At 44.2% G+C, this 23586-nt stretch overlaps 1 protein-coding gene across 1 annotated transcript in view; it reads left to right on the top strand.

The window, feature by feature from the left end:
- SH3BP5 (SH3 domain binding protein 5) overlaps positions 1-20052 on the top strand; it is a gene marked incomplete at its 3' end in the record, with an annotated part of 55325 nt that extends 35273 nt beyond the window's left edge. The window contains exons 4-9 of the mRNA XM_082015136.1: positions 992-1156; positions 9222-9352; positions 13413-13455; positions 15402-15621; positions 18928-19188; positions 19871-20052. Of these exons, the coding sequence (XP_081871262.1) occupies positions 992-1156; positions 9222-9352; positions 13413-13455; positions 15402-15621; positions 18928-19188; positions 19871-20052 (1002 nt within the window). The remainder of the gene's footprint in view (positions 1-991; positions 1157-9221; positions 9353-13412; positions 13456-15401; positions 15622-18927; positions 19189-19870) is intronic.
- Between the last annotated feature and the right edge of the window lie 3534 nt (positions 20053-23586).

Raw genomic sequence — 23586 nt, 5'->3', positions numbered from 1 at the left:
GTGAGAAATGGAGGTGTCTCCAGCCTACAAGATGGCATTGTGAGCGTTTTGCTTTGAGGACTGTTCAGACTGAGATTTGGATATCATGAGAGCCTTTAGGAGAGATGAAGGCGGTCTGTAAATGCAATGTCTCTGAGAATTTTTTGGTGTCTAAAATAAGAGATGACAGCCCATTGATTAAATGGCTCCTAAGCTGTGCTTGCTTTGCTGGAAAGGTTGTATGTTGTTTTGGAGGAGTCTTTGCTCTCACAGCAAGAACCATATAGTTCACCAGAAGACTCTGTTCTCCCCTGCTTCCATGCAGACACTTGAAAATACTTCCTTCAAGCTCAAACTTCGTGTTATTTTGCTGAAAAGAAGCAGATGTTTCCAAAGGACATAGCAGGGCCTTTATCTGTGTTTTACATGCTTTGCAAATTCCCTTGGTTACCTTCATGTCTGTGTATAGGGGACTTGCTGCACCAGTTGTGTCCTATCGATAATAAAGTAGAAGAACATCCAAAGAATTAGCAGCCACCTTCTCTGAAAACTTGTTTATGCTTTATAGCAATGTAATACTTCCAAAACATTTCCTCAGTGTGATTGATGGTGCACCAGATAAAAATCCACCCTGACTAAACTCAGGGAGTGCCATTCTCAGTGTGTTCTTGACAAGCTACAAGTTTCCTATTGAGTTTTGTTTTGTTTTTCAGTGATTAAACCTACATCATAAGGTGTTTATCTCTCAGCCAGGTGCTTATTTGTAGGCCATCAGCTGTGAGTTTTTTGACTATGAACACCATGAGACAGTTCTTTGTAAATTACCTGTTTGGGTGGGAACTGCTGTCTTAGCAGTACTTAGTCCAGTGAGGAAATGTGTCACTTCCAAGTAAAAGGTTGGGAAAAAGCAATGCTGGCATGGTGTTTTTAAAGTCGTGGGACTAGTGTAGTAGATCTTCTAAACATGACTGTGAGGGTTCCTTTGTCTCTGATCCCAACTTCTCTTTTTTAGGCACAGCTGGAAGCTCAGAGGGCGACTCAAGATTTTCAGAGGGCTACTGAAGTGCTGCGTGCTGCAAAAGAGACCATTTCACTTGCTGAGCAGAGGCTGCTGGAAGATGACAAACGTCAGTTTGACTCTGCCTGGCAAGAGATGCTCAACCACGCTACTCAGAGGGTAATACAAACTTGCCCCAGCATCTGTCTTTTCCATATTTTGTGTTCTGTGGTGTATGAGGCTTAGTTTCTGGAAGACCAAATTTTTGTATTGGTCCAGGTATGTGATATGTAGAAAATGAAGCTACAGAAAATTATGAAGCCTAAGGTTAAATGATTTGGGCCTTGGGTTGCTATTGGGACAACTGTAGTTCTCTATCCATCTGTGCAAGTAGCTCTCTAAAGAAAAAAAATTACCATCTATAATGGGAAAAACAATGTCTTAAGGCATATTTGCATTTGAAGTTATGCCAGAATAATTGCATAGGGGTGGCTATTCCTGAATGCACATGTTATGGAAACTCTTACTCTGGAAAAACAGGGACATGTTCCATTTTTAGTATAACCTGTTCTTAGTATGGAGTAAGTTGAACAAGGCACTTCACTTTGGAAACGTGTGTTTGAATGTACAATTACTAAAAAATGTGTGTTGCTTTTTAAGTTTGGACACTGCTCTATCCCGAATTAACTTTCAAATTTAGACAAGGTCTTACCTCCTTTGTAAAGTCTTTTTAATTCTGCAGAAGAGGTACACCGTCTAACAATGAAAGGCAGTATTCATTTTAGCAGCTGTCAAGAGGAATTTTCCTGTTGTTTGCCGTGTCTCTCTCCCCCTGTCTGTTTAAAAAAAAAAAAAAGGCAGAAAGGGTTTTTTTTAACATGAAAGAACCAAAAATCAAAGTTAAAACCCTTTGTTCTGTCAGAGTTCCCTTAATATGCCAGTGAAGCTGAACTTGGTATTCCAAATACACTAGCGTGCCATACAATGTTCGTGTTGTCTTGCAGTCCTCAATGCAGTAGCTCTGTTCTGTTGCAGAAGCTTCTCGGTTATAAGAAAGCCTCTATTTCAGAGTGAATTGTGAAAACCAGCTGCCTGATGAAGAAACAGAGAACAAAAAGGATGTTGGCTGTGTGTAGGGGAGAGATGGAAAACCTGGTATATATTAAAAAAAAAAAGAAAAAAACTCTAGGGTATTGCTTGTATTATTGTCCCTGTTATCATTAGGTATTTGCAGATCTGGGAACCTCTGGGTGTTTCTGAAGGGAGCCCCACCTTTGCAGCATGTGTGTGTTATGACACCAGCTGCTGTCGTTTTCCCTAGCTATCCCTGTTCAATATGAGCAAAGTTCAGAAAGGCATATACAATTTTTGATTCTCAAATAGGTGAGAAAACTGGACGCATCTAAGGTGTTGCTGAGAGCTCCTGACTGCTGAACTGCTGAGATCTGGTGGAGAGTGATAGCAACCACGTATCAGCCGCCTCTTTAGCTGGCATAATGAAAATTTGTGTTGAGGTGGGTGAGGAAAAAAATCCTAGCAATTTTGAGAATCCAAATGGATTCCTCTTTTTTCCTTGGATATTTCAAGGGTATCCCTGTGTCCTTCTACAACCCTTAATCCTCCCTGACAGTCTGTGAGAGCAGTACACCTGAGATGGGCAAACCCAGTGATTTAGAGCAGAAGACGACTGCTGACAGTGTTTGGTGGAGTCATGCTGGTGGTATTGATACGTATCATCACTAAATGCAGAATATCTGCTTGTCAGAGGGCTGATTCCAACCATAATGTCTCTGATGGTTACAGCTGAACAGTAACGTTAGGTTTATTTACTGCAGTTATAAAATCTCCCAGTCACAGACTAGATTGTGTAGAGCAGCTGATGGCTCCTTGAATGGAAGACGTGTTACCCAACTCTTCCTGGTGCTTAAAATATTCTGAGTAAGCTCAGTTCCCAGAAGGCACCTATCTGCACCTTTCCAGGGTACAGCAGATTTTGAAAGAGTTACATGGAAGTTTGTCATGTGATTTTCATTGGCCATAGTGGAGGTCTTTAAGGCTAGGGCCAGAGCCAAGAAAGGTGAAAATGTCGCTCGATGTCCTGACTGAACAGACCCAGCATTAGTTTGTTTGGAGGGCTTGACTGGGTTTTATAGCTTCTTTAGGAGCAGAGTAAATACTTCCTTGGTTTCAGTGCATGTAATGAGTGAAGTGCTTAGTGTTCAGTGAGGTAACCAGAATAATTGGGGTCTCAAGGAGCAGAAAACATCATCATTCCCTACTAAGCTATGAATGAAAACAGGTTGGAGGATGAGATCTACTAGAAGAAAAGTTCTCCTTGACTGCCACAGTGTTGCTGTTAACCCAGTTCATTAACTACTGATTATACTAGAAACTACTAAGGGAAAAAAATGTTTCTGAAGGTGAAGGCTGAGGGTTAAGAAATAGAAATCCTTTACTTCCACATATAAAAATCACTCTTGGAGAAAGTTTTTGCACTTTAGCAAAAAGCTGAAATAAAAGCTAAAAAGCTAGCTTTTTTTTTGCATGTGTTTAGCTATGACAGTTGTACTGGGCAGAGAATAATCTTGCACAGGGCCTTGTACAGCAATGAATCAAGTGCAGAAAAGCACCTCTGTGCCAAATGTTAGAAGTGAGGTACTAATTAATTTGTTTCTCTATTGACAAAAATGTCAGGCAAGAGTGAAGTGTTTTTATTTGCTATTATTAGGAAGAGGTAGCAGGCTCTATTGAAATAATTAATCTGAAATTTGGAACAAAACCCAAGCCCTGTAGCAGCTTGGTAGCTGACAAAACAGTGCAAACAGAGAGCATAAAGGAAAAGGATAGGCAAGAGAACAAATGAGACACTTATTTTTTTGTACAGGCATGTATGGAAATACTGCCAGTTTACTTTTGCACTTGACCCCATGGATGTGGACAAAGATTTGGGTTCCAGAGTACCGAACAGGAAATGCTGTTTGCAGACCGTCACTGGGAGGAAATGGAGATAAGAATTGCATGTTGTAACTACTTTTTGATTTCTTAATAGACTGAAAAGCTACTGACACTGTTTTTAATGTGACAGTCTAACGGGTTACTATAAGCAAGGCTTTTGTAGCCACTGATATAAAAAAATCATATGATTAAACAGGTGAGAAATGGAAGAGTTACTGAAATTCTGCTTATCCTGGGTAGGCTGGAAGCATAATATGTGGAAGATGTTTTTATTCACGGAGCAGACAAGACAGCATGAATAGGTACAGGGAGTACAGACTGTCACTCAGCAATTTTTTCACCTCGCAGTTTGAGCTGTGTTTCCTAAATAAGAGCTGTGAGCCTGCCTGCCTGCCTGTGAAGATGCAGATAATCCCTGTAAGTGTCTGTGCTTCAGCTATGTGTTGACCACAGTGACGCACAGGACTGTGATGCAATCCTGCAAGTCAGGCAGCTGCTTCACCTGCTTCTACTCTTGATGTGTATTTTGGGGTAAATTCCTGTGGTTTTTTCCTCGATGTCCATTTCTCCACAGATCTGAGATAAGTGTAATAACACTTAGGCTGGGATTTAGCTCATCGGTTTCAGGTGTCTGGAACATTACTTTGTATGTCCCAGTTACTTGCCTAAACTTCCATTATAGTCAAAGGAGGTCTGATCAGTAAGTTGATGGTGTCTGGAGAACAATTCATGTGACCAGAGGGGCAAGTTCATTGTAAGATGAATTCTCTGTTGATTATAACGGAAATGTAGCGGCCTACCTTGCATGTAGACAGGTTTGATGAGCTCTTAAGCTGCCTGGAGAAGAAAAGTACTGTTTACTGTTAGCCATTGGCTTACCAGGTTTTTGGTAACTGCAGTTTGTATTTTAAAATACGGAGAAAATGTTTTTGGGAAGTGGAAATGTGTTACCTATCTGCTAGTACCTTGAATTACAATGCTGCAGTTTGGAGTGCAGAGAGCAGGGCTATAAAAGAGCCAAAGGATGGAGAATTTGAGTCATGAAGGAGAGAGATCTTCACATTTATACTCCTGTTGAAAATTATTCATAAATGTGTACAAAAGGAAAGTGCTGACAGGTGTCTTACCTCAAGTTTGAGACAAGCTGGAGCAGAAAAGAAGATCCTTCATGAATTTCAAGAGAAATTGCTAATTTCTAATTGCCGATGAAATCTGCAATCTTAAAAAGGTTCTGCTTTTACAGCCTTTCCTGAGATATGTTCAGTTCATAAATTCTGGCAGGGAGAAGAAATGTTTTGGCTCTTGATCATCAGACATTTTAAAAAGGAAGGGATGAGGGGGAGTGAAAAGGGAGGAGGCATGCTCCCTCTTGGTTTAATTTGGCTTGTGAAGCTCCCTTTGATATTACACCGTGAAGTACCATCTGTCAGTGTAAAATGCGTGGGTGCTTCCATGATGTAGAGAGAAGAGATAGAAGAGATACTTCCTGCAGCTACAAATACTTGGAGAAAAAGGGGGGAAAAGAAAAGTCTGTGAAAGAAACAACAAAAATATCCACCTCCTTCCCTGCCCTAATCTCTCTGTCACTTCACCCTGGAAATGCAAAGGTTAAATGCAATCCCTTGTGTTGTTGATTCTTTTCTCCTGATTTACTGATCTTGCATTTGTCTCTTACCTCTTTTATTTCTAATTCTTCCCCTAGAAGAGCCATCCATTTAACTTTTTTGGGAAACAAACAGTTGTTCAGAGTAATTCTTTGTCTTAGATGGTCAGCTTTGCGTAATTTCACTGATAAATTTTTCTTTTGCATCTGTTGTTATTACTGAATTTTTGCCTGGCATCCATCTTTGACTTCAGATTATTTTGGGGGAACAAAGCTACAGACTTATTCGCTAAAAATACATCCTCTACACCGACCTTCCTTTCCTAGACATCTGGGTTGGAAATAGAGGGTAGGGAAGGAGAGAAGAGGAATTGATTGATACCTGTGTTGGGTTTTTTGTTTGTTTTGTTTTCCAATAGTTGTATCTTGTAGCCTGTGCTACCTGGGAGAATGAGTTCTGCCTGGAATAGGTGGTCTGGTAATTAAGGACAGGTGTGGACTACAGAAGTGTCAAGTTAATGTGTGGGAATCCTAGAAGATCACCCATTCTGGATGTTTTTTGTGTAGGAGTACATCCCCTGCTCACCCCAAGGGTATGAATGGCAGGTACAATATAAGGAGGAGAGGTGTGTCTTGAGCAGTCTTAATTTGAAGTGGTGTCATCCTCACTTTTATCTCTTCCTTTTTGAAGTGATGCTGTTGTATCTGTGATGGCTTAGGAGCATCAGCAAGGCAAGGTTGGTGGTAGAAGCACAGTGACTTTTATTGGACAAAACAGCTTATTTGGTAACTGACCAAAAGCTTGTTTATGAGTCCATATAAAATTGCTTTTTCCCCAACTGTATTATTAGGTCCGATAAAAAATACTTCTTTCCCACACGAGCCTTGCCAGTTGTCTTCTAAGACCTTTTTAAAAGGTGAGGGCTTTCCCTAGCTGGTCTTACATTGAACCTGCCAGACATAGAGGTGGCAGCACGCTTTGCAGTCTGTTTCTGTCCGCCTGCCCTGATGGACAGCTGCTCTGTTTAAAGGCCGCTTGGCATTTGTGGAGGGGTGGATGGCCTTTTTGTTTCTTCTTGTCTGAACGAAATGCTTAAGTGCATCTTGGCAGGTGATGGATCTCCACAGGGATACCTCACAATCTTCCAGGTATTGTCCTCAGCCTTGGGCGTGCACCTTCTGGGGGAAGGGGACAGGCTGTCTCTGTCCTCTCCGCAGACTTGTGCGGGTAATGTGAGCGTGGTGATGGAACACCTACAGGAAAACAAAGGAGTGGGGGCAGATGGTTTTCCTTACATCACAGATTTCTCAAAAGGATGAAGTATGGAACTTTTTTTTCCTTTCTGGAAAGGGTGATGAACATGGGTATATATGGCTGGCAGCAAATTCCATATTTTCTCAGATAGTTTGAGGTGTTTACGATCTGTCATCCTCAAATCCCAGTTCTGCAGGGTTCAGCATTTCTGTGATGTTTGATATGAAAGATGTGCAAAATCAACATGATACTGGACACCTAACCTGCTTTATGACCCTGATGCTGGTAGTACTTATCATGTGGTTCATCCCAGATATCAAAGGGGATGCTAATTTTGCCCCAAGAATGGATGTGAGGGATTGACATTTAATTGAGCATTGGCAAATTCCAGCCGCTTCATTATTTTGTAGCTTCCAGCATTTTTAAATTGCACTTTGCTTGCCATGCTACAAAGAAGACGAACCAGCTTCTGTGCAGTCTTTGGAGACTGCATTTTAATTTAAGATACTTCCAAGCTAAAACCAGCTTTATCTGACATTTCACTAAAGGAAGTCATTGCATCAACGTAGGTTTCGAACAGTTGTTCAAGATAAGAGGCTGCAACTTGTTTTCAGGAAAGCCTGTTATGAATCTGATAGATTTTTTTTTTTTTTTAACCTTTCTTCAAAAGTGGATGCCTTACTTATATATGTAAAATAGTTGAAGGGTGTTGGAGTTGAGTATATTATTGTATATCTAAAGAGCCTTTAGAAACCTTTCTTTCTCATAGTTTAAAGTTCTGTAGCAACTTCTTTGTTTATTAATGTGGTGTGTGCAGATGAGCAAAACGTGGCCTCCAGTTGTGACAGTAAGAGCTTCTAGTTGATGCTGATCCAGTTCAGCTTTGGCATGTAGCAGTTTCACGCTTTCATTTAGGCATCAGAAAGAACAACATGACAGTTTTCCTGAAAGAAGCAGCAACTCCAAGAAAGTCAAAGCTGACCGTGCTGTTTTCCATGTTCAGTTCAGCCTGAGGGCTATGACACTTTCAAGAAATTAGAACTTTGTGGGTGAGGTTATTTCAAATCAAGGTGTCTTGAATATTCTCTCTGTCTGGATCTGAGAGTTCAGATGCACGTTCTGGTGGCGGGAGCCAGTTGGACCAAATTTGCTTGAAGTTGTGGAGCAGTTGGTTTCACAGCTGAGACATTTTGAATTCCAGTACCAGAGAAAATCAAATCCTGCCATTTTTTGTATCAATACCTTCAGAGCTGCAAGAGAGGGAGCCTGAAAAATGCCTACTTTCTCCTCGTTGATAGACCAATGGAAAGGTATCACCATTTCTCTTACTTTAAACACATCAGTTACCTCCCTGTCTGGATCTTGACTGCTGGTGCATTAAAGAAAACACATTTTCTGACTTACACCTCCGACATCTCAAATTTGCACAACGGAAGTACCCTGGATGGAATTACTGGCAAAGTGTGACTATAGGATACCAGCAGAGCAGCTAGTGGAGGGACATTTACTTTTCCTACTGCTTTTGTAGACTCCTAATTGCTGCAAAATGCCACAGCAGTGAGCATTTGTTTATAAAGCTTTGAAGAAATGCTTGCGTGAAGAATTTCCTAGCTTGCGTGCAGGGCTGCAGCCCGACTGGCTGGGAAGGGCCGGGCGGGCCGTGGAGAGCGGCTGATGTGCCGGGTCTGGAACTGCTGTGCATTAAGCATCTGCCGGCCCAGACAGCGGACCGGTCATCAGCATAGCATCCCCCGCCTGCCTGATAGGGGTGTCAGCTCACGGCTCAAACTTCTGTGTGTTTTCGGTGTTGAAATCGTGCTCTGAAGGCTGGTCAGCTGTTGTAAGAGAAAAGCCGTCTTCCTGGCCTTCTGCAAACAGGCAGTCATTGGGCACGCTGTTTTTTGGTGACCGGTGATTCAGGCTGGACTGCATTTCAGTCCTCCCACCGCTGTGGTTGCTTTTCAGCCTTTTCCAGAGAGGTGGGCCTGCAGGTGGGGGCTGAGCAGCCTGCTGGTTTCCTGCTGGGAAAGGCAAGCCTCCGTCAGAGAAGCAGGAGGGAACGGAAACGACGCTGTTAAATGTAACTGGGTGACTTCCGCTAACGCTGCTCTGCTCCTGAATATCTGACTGGGTTAAAAAATGGATGATCCAAAAATTTGAGGCTCTTCTGAACTTCCCGTAAGAGCTAAAGAGATATTATGCAAGAAGCTGCAACACCTCTGTCATAACTAACACAGTGTTTGCAAATCTGACATACTGCTGCTCCTTTCAGGAAATACTTTTAAGTAGGTTCATTGAAAGTAATTTTTTTCTATACCCTCACTTTCCTGACATGAATTGATTGGAGAGATTATGAAGATGCTGTGAATTAAAATTATAAGAAACAGATCATTGTGTCTTGCTGCTCAACATTGTTTTTTTCCTTCTTGAAGGTCATGGAGGCAGAACAGACCAAAACGAGAAGTGAGTTGGTTCACAAGGAGACTGCAGCCAAATACAATGCTGCCATGGGAAGGATGAAGCAACTGGAGAAGAAGCTGAAAAGAGCCATCAATAAATCAAAGTACGTTTTACGTTTGGAGATGAGTTTAGTGGTGAAATCTGTTTGGGGGGAAATAGCAATTCTGTAGGGTTTTTCAAACTTGTGAAAGTGTGTTGCCATTTGTACCTCTCCCTTTGGGCTCCTGTCTGCATGCAACAGACACACAGCACAATTGGTACAATTGGTACTGGTATTTGTCCTTGCATTTGTTGTCCTTCTAAGTGTCTTTTGAAGCACCTGACTTGATAGACTGGTGAACTAAGTGGGAGAGGAAACCTTTTCTGGGCATACTCTTGGTCTCATTCTAGTGCATTGAACCCTTTGGTGGCATGTGACTTGAGAAACAGGCTCATGGGGTTCACGCAGATGCCACCTCCAGAGCTGCAGAGCTGTGTGTGGGTGTTTTGCAGCTTAGGATTGTTTGCAGTTTAGTTCTTATTTTTAGTTAGGAGAGCAACAAAGCAGGTGACAGAAACCTGAAAGGTGCGAGACTGTGCCAGCGTAGCACGGTACATCAGACTTCTTTGCTTCCTAATGCTGCTGTAGCAAAGCTGTGTGAGAGCTGTTTTGGGGAAGGAAATGCACTTCAGAGAGTGTAGCTAAGCAGCAAGCATCATTAATAAATGTGTCTGCATTTGACGTGCAGTTTTGCTCTGTTGTGGAGAGATGAAACAGCTTTTTTCTCAGAACCTGTTTAAAATTTTGGCCCTGTTTACAACAAATTCTTAATCCTCTGTATTTCACAGTTGTTTTATTTTTCCAGACTGCAGCTTGTCTGAACAATCTGCTTGCTCTATTTAGCTTTTAATCCCTCCATCTAAAAATGACTTTTTGGTGAAATCAGTCAACTAAAAATGTATTTTGATTGGTGTTTGCTCAATTCAGTAAAGGATTAGCACTTCTCAAGGAAGATTCAAGCATGTTTGCTGAAACAGTGTAGCAGCATGGCTTCCTAGAATGAGCTGCATGCTGTTTGTCTAGCACTGCACAGGGGCTGTGAAAAACATCATCAGATCACTAAATGACAGATTCCTCTGGGTAAGAGCAATATCTGAGAAGTGGTTTGGCTGCTAGGAGTTCCTTTCTTCCAATAAGATTTAAAATAAAGACCCTGATAAGTTGTCATTGGGTCCTATATATCTTTTTGTAACAGTGATGGTGCTGAGCCTGATGCCCCAGCTACCTCTTGTGTGATTTGCCTTCTGAGTTTGCATTTCCATGCTGAAACTACCGTCATGGGGGTGTTGTCCTGTGTCATTCTCCTCGGGACAAGCTGGTTTTCACTTGTGTGGAAGGATCCCAGCATATTCCTTTGTCTCACAGCAGGGCTGACTGCAGCATAAACCACCTAGGTAGGATGTTTTGGAGATCTTTTAATGAGAGGTGTACAGAAACACCAGCTCTATCTTAGTATTCTATCTAAGTGGAAGATGCCTGACGGCACAAATGGGCTTATCGTGGATGCATTTGAAGTCATACTGTATAAGGGATGTTGGAAAGGTCAGTCGTCTCTCAGCGCTGCAGCTATCACGTAAGGCAAAATTGAAACCAAGCTGAAAATATCAGTGCTGTCAAGTGGCTACATAAAACTGGGAAATGAGGCTGATGAATCTGCAGCTGCTTGTATTGTAGGGTGTAACTGGCTACTAGCTGCTTTTCAGGAAGGATTTAACACCAGCAAACTGCTCTGCCTCCCTCCCTGGGTGGGGCGGGAGGGCTGGCTCTAACGCCTGGGCCTTTCAGGCCGGTGTTGTCCGTCCTCTCCATAAACTCGTGGGTAGACGTGCTGAATGAGTTGCTCTTTTCCATGCAAAAAATGATTTGCATTTGCTCTTCATTTCAGTCTGGATTAAGATGCTTAAAGCATTACTATTTGAAAGTAAGACTGGGACAGCCTGGAGGAAAGTCATTTAGACGATTTGCTGTGTAAAGTTGATGAGTGGATGATTATTGGATTGTTTTGGTTTGGTTTTGCTTTTAATTTTGTTTCTGGGTACTTACTTGCGTGTAAGCTATGAATGTGCATACGGTTGCATGTTCTTAACAGTCGCCAGATCTTCTGGCTCAGTGCCTGTGAACTGCAGGATAATGAGCTTGCCGGTGTTCGCTGGTTTTTGGAAGTCACTTTCTGCTCCGGTGACTTGGGCAAAGTGCCTTTCACTCTTCCTGTCGTCTACTTAAAAAGCACTTTGCTTGCTATGCAATGTCATGGACTTAGACAACTGATGATGTAGGACACCGATTGCATCAGTGAACGATTCGCCAGCCCTGCTGTGTCATGGGCCAGGTTTCTGTAGTTACAGGGTCATGGATATAAGAGAATGAAGTGACCTGAGGAGATGCGAGTCCCTACCCTGCCAGGTCATCACTTTCTGCTGGCATCAGGTGCCCAGCTGTGTGTTAGTGATGAGTGAGGAAGGGTGCTTATGTTTGAGCTCCTACACATCAGGTTATTGGTATCCTTTTCTTGGCTTAGGTGACATCTTTCTTACCCGTTACCTGTAAACATGCCTGCTCATACGTGTGTGTATATGTATTTGTGTATACACACACGTGTATATACACATACAGACATACATGCTTATATATATTATTTTTTTCACACCACGCAAAGCACACCTGTGTGCTTGTTTGCTGATAGAAAGGGGACTTTTCCCCCAGGCTTGTGGAAGTTGATGGCAGGTTAGGATTCAAGCCTGGTTGTTCCCTCCCAGTTGGCACCAGGGCAAGGAAGGGAGAAAAATCAGGTCATCTGAGGTGAGTGGGTTTCACTGTTTTCCCTGCAACACCGTTTTGCCAGGGTGTCTGCCCTCCCACGGGTTTGGGGTACGGCTGTAGGAGTCCTTTAACTGTTGGATCCAGACTCCCAACTGCAATGTTTTACCATGCCTGGCAAGCCCATCTGCGTAGACTTTGGCAGGGTTATGTCCCAGGAAGGGAAGGCGGAGGCGCAGTTTGCCTGGATCAGTGTCACTGGAAACATCGCAGGCTTGGCTGTGAGCTCCTAGTGGCGGTAGAGAGGGTTGATTAAAAACATGGAAGCTGCAAAATAATTTAATCTCAGGGAAATGCGACTCGGTTATTTTGTATATGACTGTGTATCAAATTCAACCCTTCAAAGCATATAGGATCAGAAAGACACATTTTTACAGCCCTGCATTCTGGTACACAGTCCAAAATGTGGCTGCAATAGGACTTAGAGCTCAGAAGAGGCTTGCAGTCAGGGTAGAAATATGACAAGGGTAGTTAACATTGTATTTCATATAAACCCAGATCTGATTGTATATCTCTCCCATACTTTCCAGGAGAGCTTCTAAGAGGTGAGGAGGGTAGTAAGCCCTGCTAAAAAATGAGGACTTTTTTGTTGCCCAATTGGCTTGTGGGCTTTAAAACTTGGAAGCTGGAATGTGGTTTCTAGGCTTTGTACTACACCTCTTGTGCCCCTGTCCTCCTGCAACGTTATAAGCAAGTTTTGTTGTCTAAAGTGGGAAACAGACTGGGTGTGACACTGTCCTCTAGGTCCAAGCAAGCTGTTGGAGAGCCAGCCGTGAAGCGGGAGGGAAGTGCTGGTGGGCCACTGGTGGGAGGTGCTGTGCCCTCGCCTGTGGTGCTCTGACCTCCCTTCATCCCAGCTCCTCCACTGAAAAACCTAAGAGCTGCCCTTCCAACCCCCCCCATCTGCACATGGGGAAGTTCATGGTTCACCTTCTGCGGGGAACTTATATGTGCTGTGGGCTCAAAAATTAGATGGATACAGAGAGGATGGCTATGCCTGAAGCTGGACACTGCATTTAAATATCTTGCAGAATCTAGGCCTGAAGGAATTATGCTGTCAACTCCAAAAACTGCAATTTTGCAATTTGTATTTAGGTCAAAAGACCCATGAGAAGTAGATATACAGTAGAGGGGAAAAGAGAGACACTGAGAGCACATGTAGGTGTTCTGTCATCTAGATCGTAGTCTCTCGGGAGTACAGTGAAACACAAAATAGCTATGTTGATGCTACAGAGAGCAACTCACACTCCAGTACTCTGCATTCAGTCCCAGTGATTGTAAACAAATGTTCTTTGTTTTTCCACAGACCTTATTTTGAGCTCAAGGCAAAGTACTACGTCCAACTAGAGGTACGTATGGAATTCAGATCCATCTGAAACTCTTTACTGCTTACGGTAAATACTGAAATTACATCTAAAGTGCTCCGACAACTGTGTTGCGTTTCTGTACAAAACCAATTCAATTCAAAACCTCTTGAGCAATTTGCTAAGCGCATTTTAAAGGTAAAAGACTCAGAGAGGCTTTGTTTCCTTGTGTGAAGTAAGAGTGTTCAAACCCTGCTGCTTACTGCCAGAACTGAACAAATACAGTTTGACCATCTTTAACTTCTTATAGTTTGAAGTGCCTGGGGTTTGTTTGTTTGGGGTTTTTTCCTTATGTTTTATGCATCAGGCTGTTTAACTGTGCTTGGGGTGCTCTTTTCTGTTCACTGGTTGGCTCCGTTAACAAGAAGTAACCTGCTTGTAGTATTCAAACATCATTCAGATATGAATTGCTGATTTGGGGTTTGGCAGAAGGGGGATTTCGGGTTTGGCTGGATAGGCTGCCAGGGCTGCTTTTTTTTTTTTTTTTTTTGGCATCTCTGCACTGTGCTCTGTGTGGTGCAACGCTGTCTAGCCAGTGCTTGGACACCGTGCACACCTTGCAGGGCACAGTGGACCCAGGGTGGGCATGGCAGTTGCGCATGGGATGGTAATCCCTGCTGTTACAGCCCTTAGCCTTGGAGCTACCAGGGGTGGGAGAGCAAAGCCGCACTGAAAAGTCAAATGCAAGAATCACTCTCTTTCTGTTTGAATGACTTTTGCTGCCTGTGACCCCCCTCTGAGTTGAAGGGTGGTGGCTGGTGCTGTAGATGTGTGGGATGTGCACAAGGTCTAAGTAGAGCACGTTGCCTTGCGCTGTTGGCCACGGGTGCAGGAAGGCTCCATCAGGGTGCTAGGTCAGCAGCGGCCTAGCTAGAAGCAGATTCCCATTCCTTGCCTGGGATGCAAGGTATGTCCCACACATTCTTTGGGACCCCTTCCCTGGGCTGCCTGGGATGCAGCAGCTCTTTATCAGCCGCAGAGTCTCTGGCGTGCACCTTTTCCTTGCCGGGATCCAGGCCTGGGCTGCCCCTTGCTCCTGTGTCTTGCTTGCCTGCGCAGCCGTGGTCGGCAGCTGCTGCATGGAGCCAAACCCTCACCTATCCTGGGCTGGGTGCCAGGCCAATAATCCCTTCCGGCTGTAGGCATCTTTTGAGAAATATCCCTTTCTCTATGGATGAAGGCCTGCTGTTTGGGGGCCTGTTGCTTCTCCGTGACAGCTGCTTGGTGCCCTCCTGAAGAAGAGTGGTTGTGTAAAATTGAATACAAAAGACAGCACAGATTGCTTTTAATGCACACTATAAAACAGAGTTGAGACAGCTATAGATACCCAAGCAGTGTTTTACCTTTGGGGATAGGGTGTACAACACTTTTGCCCTTGCTGTAGAGTGGGGTTTGTGTCTGGGGATACAGAAACAGCTGCATTGCAGCCGTCAGGTTTTGAGGCTTGCTGCTGTCTGGTCTGCAGGTTTAGTAACCGAGAAGTGACAGATTTGGTGCTTAGGGGAGAGAGAGGCTTGGCCCCTTTGAGTATGATGCACAGCCATGCCATGCCCCGCAGGCAGGGGCTGCCAGCAAACCCTGAGAGGTGGTTGTGGGATGAACAGTGACATGCTGTTGAGAGCTGCATTCATGTTAACAAGAGATCCTGCATGTTAATGGGGAGACCCCTGCTCTGTGCTTAGTCAGGGGCCGTTACCACACTCCAGAGGCAGTCCCAGCCCCTGGCTCCTGTGGTTTGCCTTGCTGCTGTCTCCTTCACAAGTGCTGCTGCTTGCAATGGGATGCTCTTGAACTCTCCCGTCACCTAGATACCAACCCTGGCTTATGCTAGCTTGCCTGTGCAGAGCCAAGTCAGGTGGACGCGTAACGGAGAACTGCATACTGTGCATCATTCATAATGAAAGCACATCTAATACCTGTCTTCTTGTTAGCAACTGAAGAAAACAGTGGATGACCTGCAGGCAAAACTGGCCCTGGCAAAGGGAGAGTATAAGACTGCCTTGAAAAACCTGGAGATGATCTCAGATGAGATTCATGAGAGGAGACGGTCCACTGCCATGGGGCCCCGAGGATGTGGTGTGGGTGCTGAAGGGAGCAATACCTCTGTGGAAGACCTGTCAGCAAGTAAACCAGAGTCGGACACCGTCTCCAGTGAGTACAGAGCGCTCCTGTGCCTGGGAATATCCCATGGGCATTATAAGAAAGATGCTGAGATGAAGGTTGCTCTGCGTATTCTGCTGTTTGAAATTTGCTGGCTGTTGCGGGACTGTGGCTAACTTGTTCCGCTTCTCACTGTTACAGGGGTTGATTGTATTCTTTAACAGCCAGTTTTCAAGGGGAAGAGATATGAGCTGAAGTGCATGAACTGTTCCCTTAGCATCACTGTTGGTTTTTGTACAGTGCTGTATGAAAGGAACAAAATTAATACACTTCAAAGCGTGCATCTAATTTTTAAGCCAGTGATGCTGCTGTCTGTGACTTGCCCGGGGTGGTTGCAGGCTGTTGCAGATCACTCAGGTTGCTGAGGTGGCAGCGCCATTTGAAAACAGACCTTTTGGATCAAGCACTTGTCTTGTGGTGCTGGGCCTGCGGCAGAGGGACGAAAGTTGCGGCTATGGTAGTATAGAAAGGCGTAACGCTCGCACAGAAGGATGAGCTCCTTGGCACTGCAGGATCTTTTGCCAATATGTGATTTCAGCAGAGCATGTGTGCTGTGAACAAGGGGAGTGAAGAAGCAGCAATATGTTAATGCAGTGTTCCGAGAAGCGTTTCTCTTGGGTGATGGCAGCAACCACCGAGCAAGCTCCCAGTCTAGGTGACCCCTGCTTTCTGGTGGCATGTGGGGACTTTGGGTTGCAAAGAACAGAATGGTCTGTTGTATTGTGAGTTCGCTTTTGTCCTGTCTCTGGGTGAAAGTGGATAGGTGGACATTGCATGTGGCCTACTTTTTCCTCCCTCCTGGACACTTTCTCCCCTTCTCAATGCAGAAAGTCTTTTTTTGCTGCCCAGCCCCATGAATCCCAGTTTAATTTGTATTTCAGCTGTTTCTGCAGGGAGAAGTCTAGGTCAGGATTGCAAGAGTTCATAATTACAGAACCTCAGTGCCGAAAGGCTGAACGTGCAGTTCCCTCGTAGACGCTGATGCGTACCAGCACCGAGGCCCTGTAGGTCTGTGGTACAGCCAGTCTGTGCCGTGGGAGCTGGGAGGCAGCCCTGGGCTGGCCTCCGTCCTCTGCAGCGGCAGGAGTTTTCACATGACCTGCTGGAGCTCCCTCACTCAGTACTGTGCAGCTGGGACCTGAGCTGCCACGGCAAGCGGGTGTGGTGTCTGGGCCAGCTAGTGCAATGGGCTTTTGGTATGGCTACATATCTTCTGCCACCCTAAAGTCCCAAGGTTGAACCTTTCTGAGTTAGGCAGGTATGGCCTCTTTGGATACTCACAAGTCCCCCGCTCCTTGCACAGAAGGCCTCCAAAAGAGCTTAGGTATAACTGAGTTGAGGGTTTTCTTGTGCTGAAGGAGTTCAGGGGCCTGGTTTGTAAGGGCAGAAAGAGCCAGGAAAGTTAATTCAAGCAACCAGTTGCTGGCCCTCCCGGGCGCTGCTGAGGCTTGCAGGCAAGGACTGGCAGCACAGGCTCATCCCTCTCTTTGAATTGCACAGCCTGATGTAAGTGGAAGGACTCCAGGTTGCATCTAGTGCCAACGCAGAACTGGCTTACGACAGGGCAGGACTAGCAGCCTGCCAGATGTAACAACCAAAATGGCCTCGACAGGTTAAGCTCTCCTGCGTTGTAACGTCTCTGGGGTTTCCACCAACGCCCTTTTTTATATCTTAACTTCTTTCTGCTGGAGTTGAATAAAACACCTCATCATCAGTAAGAGTTTCTTGGCCCAAGCAGTTGCTCCTGTGTGTTACGGTGAGTTTAGATGGTGATAAGTAAGGTACAGTTTGTTGTGCTTGTTGTAGAGTGGCTGGTGTCAGTGCTTCTTGCCAAGTAGAGGACTCTTGTAACTGGAAACATCTTTTTTTCCCCAACGTTTTTTTGCTTTCACCCCCTGCAAAGTTACCTGTATTGATAAAACATAGCAAGTGAGAAGAAAGGCCACTCTGCAGTCTTGGATTTGCCATCATTAAAAACAAGACAACAAAACCCAAACCACAACAAACTGTCTCTGAGCACAAAGTGCCCTGGAGGGGGCTCGGGAAGGTGGATAATGCTGTCTGTTACCCATTTTGTGTTTGAAGCCTTTTAGGTCAATTCTACAATGTGTAAGTACAGTTCTGCAATCTGCAAATACAGCAGAAAGAGGCTGAACACCTCTGCAATAATCATGACGGTAGCTGCCTCTCTTGGCACCCTTCGTGTCCAAGCGGTGCACGTGAGCCCAAGGCTGCCGGGGTGACAGAAGAACTACTTTGAAACCTCTTTGAGCCATTTTGTTAATGCTGCCGCTTTCCTCCTGCTGCTCTTTCAAGGTGGTTCTGAGCCTCTCTAACAATGGCAGGAATTGCAAGGAGGCGTCATTGAAGATAACCTCAGGTCACTGTAAACTGTCTTGCTATTCGTGGGACTTCTTCAGACCAGTGTGATTCCTGCACACACTTTTCTTGTGTAGAGGCTGATCCATGTAAAACACCTTCTGATCCCAGTAGGATTACTTGTGTGCTGAAGTCTTTAGTCATAGGTCCCCATCCTGCAATGAGCCAAGACTGAAAAAGGTTGAATTTTAGCAAAATTTACACTCCAATGTTGCATGAAATGGAACCTTCTTTAATGGGTTCTTTCTCCTATTGCTAACAAAGAGCCTGCAGCTTAATCTAGCCAGACAGTTTGGAGGTGGTTTGCCTTAATTAGAATTCAGATCTGAGCAAACACGAGCAGGGAAAATTATGTATGTGGGCAGGGCTTTTGTTAATTTGCTGTTACTTGGTGATCCTCATCCAAAAAGAGATCTTGGGAGTTCATGCTGGATTTTAACTGCAAAAGTGTGAAGATAAAGTGGAAGCAATCTGCCCCTGGAGCAATGCCTTTCTAATTAGTGCCTTAAATAACCAGGAGTCTGTGCTGGGATCAAGTTGGGGCTGGCTGAGGCGGGCACAGGGGACTAGGCCCTGGCCCAAGTTATGTACCAAAGACTTGCCCCTGCAGGGGGCAGCAGGGATGGTAAAAATCCGAGAGCATCTTGGCGTGAGGAGCAGTAGCCAGCGTAGAGCTGGTCTACATGTGTGGCATGGCTGGCAGGCGCGCTGTTCCTCAAAGCAGCATCGGGCTTTCATGACCCATGTATGAAATGCCGGGTGAAGGCTTTGCAAAGGGGGTGGAGTACGAGAAGAGGCAGCCCCTGGGTTAGCACTGCGTGCCCGTACAGAAGATGCAAACCTGAGAAACTGCCTTTGCCCGGGAAGGTGGAGGAGCAGGGTAGGTTTGCTAACTGGAACATTCTTTGATCGTTGCAGTGGCTTCAGAAGTGTTTGAGGATGACAACGGCAGCAGCTTCGTATCTGAAGAAGATTCGGAAACTCAGTCGGTGTCCAGCTTCAGCTCTGGCCCTACGAGTCCCTGTGAGGTGCCCACTCAGTTCCCTCCTGTGACGCGACCTGGAAGCTTGGATCTGCCCAGCCCTGTATCCCTCTCTGAGTTTGGGATGATTTTTCCTGTCCTCGGTCCCCGAAGCGAATGCAGCGGGGCATCCTCCCCCGAGTGCGAAGCTGAAAGAGGTACGCACAGCTGGATACGCCCTGGGCCCATGTTTTTCAGCTTTATAAAGGGAGCAGGAAAACCTTCTTAGCTCCCCTAGGCATTATCGCCAGCTCAGAGCTCCAGCCCGCTGGCCGCTTCCTTGGGGAAGGCAGTTCTTGAAGGCCCTGCGTCCCACAGTTAACAATGACATCTAAAATGTTTTAATTGTTCTTCTCTTCGCTGGGAAGGTTCCCCAGTTCTGTCTCAGTGGAGGGGTTCGAGGTTTCTCATGCAATACAGTGATCTGTGGGATTCTGATGGTACGTTTATTTTAAGGAAAATCTGAGTTTAATTTTTTTTTTTTAAATTACTGTCCTGCTTGTTGAAAATCCTGCTTTCCAGGAAAAAAAAAGAAGGAAGTAACGTGCCAAAAGGAACCTCTTGCAGGCTCTGCCAGCTCCTGCTGACAAATTTAGACTTAGAGGATTACCACCACTCTTGGGTACTCCAGCCTAAGGCTGTTTATGCTGTAATTTGCTGATGCAGTGCACAAGCTGACCGCGGCTCGGAAGGCCAACTTCGGTTCCCTTAAAGCATCTTGCTCCTGCTCCTGTATCTTTTTGCGTGCTTTGGCAAAGGCAAATGCAGAGGCACCCGCTTGAAGCTTAAGTCGCAGAATGAAATCCGGGTTTAACATCTAGTTTAATCCTTTCTTTGCAGGGGATAGGGCAGAAGGGGCTGAGAACAAGACAAGCGACAGAGTGAACAAGAATAGGAGCAGCAACAGGAGCAGCTCCACTGAGGGGCTGGCTTTGGATAACCGAATGAAGCAGCTCTCCCTTCAGTGCATGAAAATCAAAGAGGGAATATGCGCAGGCAGAAAAGCTGCCCAGATTGGCTGAGTCCTCCTTGTGCCCCGTCCTGATTAATGGGAGTATAAATATTTATATATGAACTTCTAAGTGTTTGAAGAACATTGTGCCAATAACATATGCCAAATCTTAAGCGTTTACTCTAAGAAATTTAAAACTGCACTAAGAAGTCTAATTGATGTGGAGGGCTGAAGTTTTTATTCAGTAAATCCTTTGTAGGCCAGACAAGTTATCAAATGTTTAAGCTGTGCTAGTATTTCACAGACTTTGTACATTGTTTTGTAGCAGCCTGGCTGAAGCAATAAGTAGTAACGTTCCCATGTAAATTCATGCCAGCAGGGGGGCTGAAATTCAAGCCAGACATTTGCAGAGAGCAGTTTGGTTTCAGTTTTGTAGAACGAAATGCTCTTTAGATACAGTGGGTCTCTTGAGTGTAAGTGGCATATTCTTTAAACATCTGTATTTGTCTGTATTATGCTGAGACTGTAGAGATATTTTGTATACAGGAAAGCTGTTGCATGTGTGGGGTCGAAAAGCCTTCACTCTTCCCTTGGTGCTCAAGGATAAAGATGAGTCATGCCTATAAAAACTGGTGTTGAGACAGACAGACAGGCAGAAAGGGGATGGTGATAGTGGTGGTAGGCCCTTTTCTAGCCACCTTCCCGAGTCTGGCTTGGACTCTCAGGCTGATGCCAGTGACCAAAAAGAGTTGATTGGCCCCTTGCCCTTCCCCTCCCCTGAGAAGTGAAGTATTATTTTTCAGCACTTTAAGTGTTTGGGTTTTTTTTCTCAAAAATGGGAGTCATAGATGTTTGCAGGACAGTTATGATAAGGGATTTTCCCTTGAAATATGCATGAAGAAAAGGAATTGCCAGTGTAGATTGACAATGTGTTTTTAAGCTTCTCTGTATGTTGTACCGTGTGGGGTTTTATAACTGTTAAAGGGACTTGGGATTTTAGTATGCCCTAGAGAAAGTGTTCAATAAATCTAGAAAGGGCACGGGCATGTTTTGCCAGCAGCTGTTAGGCAGTAGTAGTGTCTGGTAATTATGCTAATAAGTGGTAGTAAAAAAATCCTAGGACTCTTCAGTTTTGGTGGCTAAGCATTTCTGAAAGCTCCACTTTATCTAAGATGTCAGTTTCTATTGTTAATTTGATGGGAATTTTAGTATTGCCCAAAGTATTTTCTATTCTATGTTTTTTGCAGTCCTGGTGTATTTTGTCCCTGCCACAGCTTGTGTATCTATTCTCAAAGTTAATGTAAAATTCTTCACACTACAGTAAACGTTTTTGTTTTCCACATTTTGAGTCTGTGCAAGCTCAGTCTCTCTCAAGTGCTAAGAATTTTCTCCTGCAGCAAGTTTAGTCTTTAAATATCCACTTCCAGTTGAAGATTGCAGCCTGGTGTCATCTGGTATTAGAATCCTTCCAGCTTCCTGCATCCATGATTCACTCTTTATTCTGAACGATGCAAGAGCAGAGCTTCAGTCAAGTCTTCCAAAAACCCTTAGTATGCAGAAAAGAGGAAGGTATCCTATTACCCAACATCTCTGTACTTCACGTTGCTGAAATTTGCTCTAAGGCCATGCAGAATTGGAGGTAAAGAAACCTGTTTTCATAAAAATTAGATTCAACACATCATAGCTGTTAAGCTGTAATAGCTTTAAATGTTTAATCATTTAATCATCTTCCAAAGACCTGAAGGCTGAACTCTGCCCTTGGTAACATTTCCCAGCCCAAGAAATGCTTGGGAAAGAAGCCAGTGCTTTCAGCTTCTGATGTGGCCAATATTTGGGGAAAAGCTGGGACTGACAGTGCTAAATACAAAATGAAAAGCAGCACGGAAGTGCCATGTTGTATTAAATGTTTTTACTTAACTACAAAAGTTTAAGCCCTTGCCTGTGCTGCATACAGTTAGAAAAATTAGCAGAGGTAGTTGTGGTTGAGTATCTTACTTTTGCAGACTTGCTAGTCAACCCCTATTACACCTCCGGGGTTGTTTGGGTATTTTTGGCTGGGTTTTTTTGTTGTTGTTTTTATTTGTTTTGACCTCTCTTGCTATCAAATTTCCTTTCACCTTGCCTGTTCTGACTGGAAACCCAAAACTCCCTGCATTTGGGCAATGAATTAATTTTTTCTTCAGCAGGATAAAAAGTAGCTGTGCACGCTTCCTTGCATGCGTCCTGACTGGGTTCAGCTCCCAGCAGGGTAAAACCATTGGTCAGGAAGTACAAATCATACCCTTACACCACACTTCTGCAAGATTTGGTTAAGGATTTTGCTGCAACCTTCCTCCTTTGGCAACCCCCTGGACTTGGCAGGTAAATCACACTGCAAACGTGCAAGCAAACAGGCAGAACTGCGTGTCTAATAAATTAATGGAAAACTCACTTTATTTTGAACTTCATAAAAGCCATAATTATAAATATGACAAAATTAAATGAACATATATTACTATGGAGTACAGGCAAAATGAACAAGCTTTCTCCAGTTGGAGCTCTTTCTGCATTCTGCAGTGTAACATGATGGTAGCTGCCTTCATGGGTATAAAAATAAGCCTCTGGTGTATCAAAGTATATGTGATCACTTCAGCTGCCCTGAAGTGAGAATGCATAAAGCAAATGTTAACCTAGGACTTCTACTGGTCTTTGGTATTATCAAACAATTTAAATGTCCTTTTTGACCAAGTGATGAAAATCTCTACTAATATGTACACAAACTTAATTCTAAATAGCTTAAAAGCTTGAATTGCATGTTTACAGGCAGAGAAGACTTAAGGGTCAAGAGATGCATGACTGCCTAACTGGAAGTAAAGTAACATGACTGATGTACCGTTGTTGTGGGCTGAGCCATTGTGCAGCTATTTCAATCTTTGGACACACACAGACCATCTCAAAGTCTCGCTGCAGAACACTTCCATGCTCACATCAGCTTCTACTATTCTCTGTCACATGGATCAAAAATGCTAAATGGTGGTCATGGGGAGGGGGGGGTGGAGGGAACTTAACCTAGATATTGGTCTGAGGCTGTTATAATCTAAGGATCATTTAACTCTGATAATTTTTCCAGATTTATTTGTGGAAAAAATATGTCAAAGCAAATCTTAAATGTTTACATGAACAGTTCTAAGAAAAAAGGTCAAGAAAATTTTGATGTAAAATTACTTTGCCACAACCAGAATCTGCAGGCTTATTTTTAGAAATATTTTATATTTCCTTTTAAATACTCCCCCCTGAGTGTTCTATCCTATAGGTGAAGGGAAACATACAGTGATTGTATCCTAGTAGCCTATGTAGGTGCAATGTTTGAAAAGGACTTGCATTATAAAGGACACTGATGCTAAGCTTAAATCCTGTGCAGTTACGGGGATGAGCCCACTCCCCTGACTGTACTGTATGCATAAGAAGTGTTAGTGTATCCTGGTGGAGACAGGATCCTTTGCCCTTGATGCCTTAATTGAGTGAGTACAGTCCTTGCTTTTAGTTCAGTACAGCATGGAAGTTGAGCCTTATGTTTGTTTCATCCAGCAGAAGCTTTTGGCACTAGCTTGTGCTTGGAGGGAGG

Source organism: Phaethon aethereus (assembly GCF_964289735.1).
Source record: "Phaethon aethereus genome assembly, chromosome: 2".
NCBI lineage: Eukaryota > Metazoa > Chordata > Aves > Phaethontiformes > Phaethontidae > Phaethon > Phaethon aethereus.
This window is presented reverse-complemented; position numbering and strand designations above follow the sequence as displayed.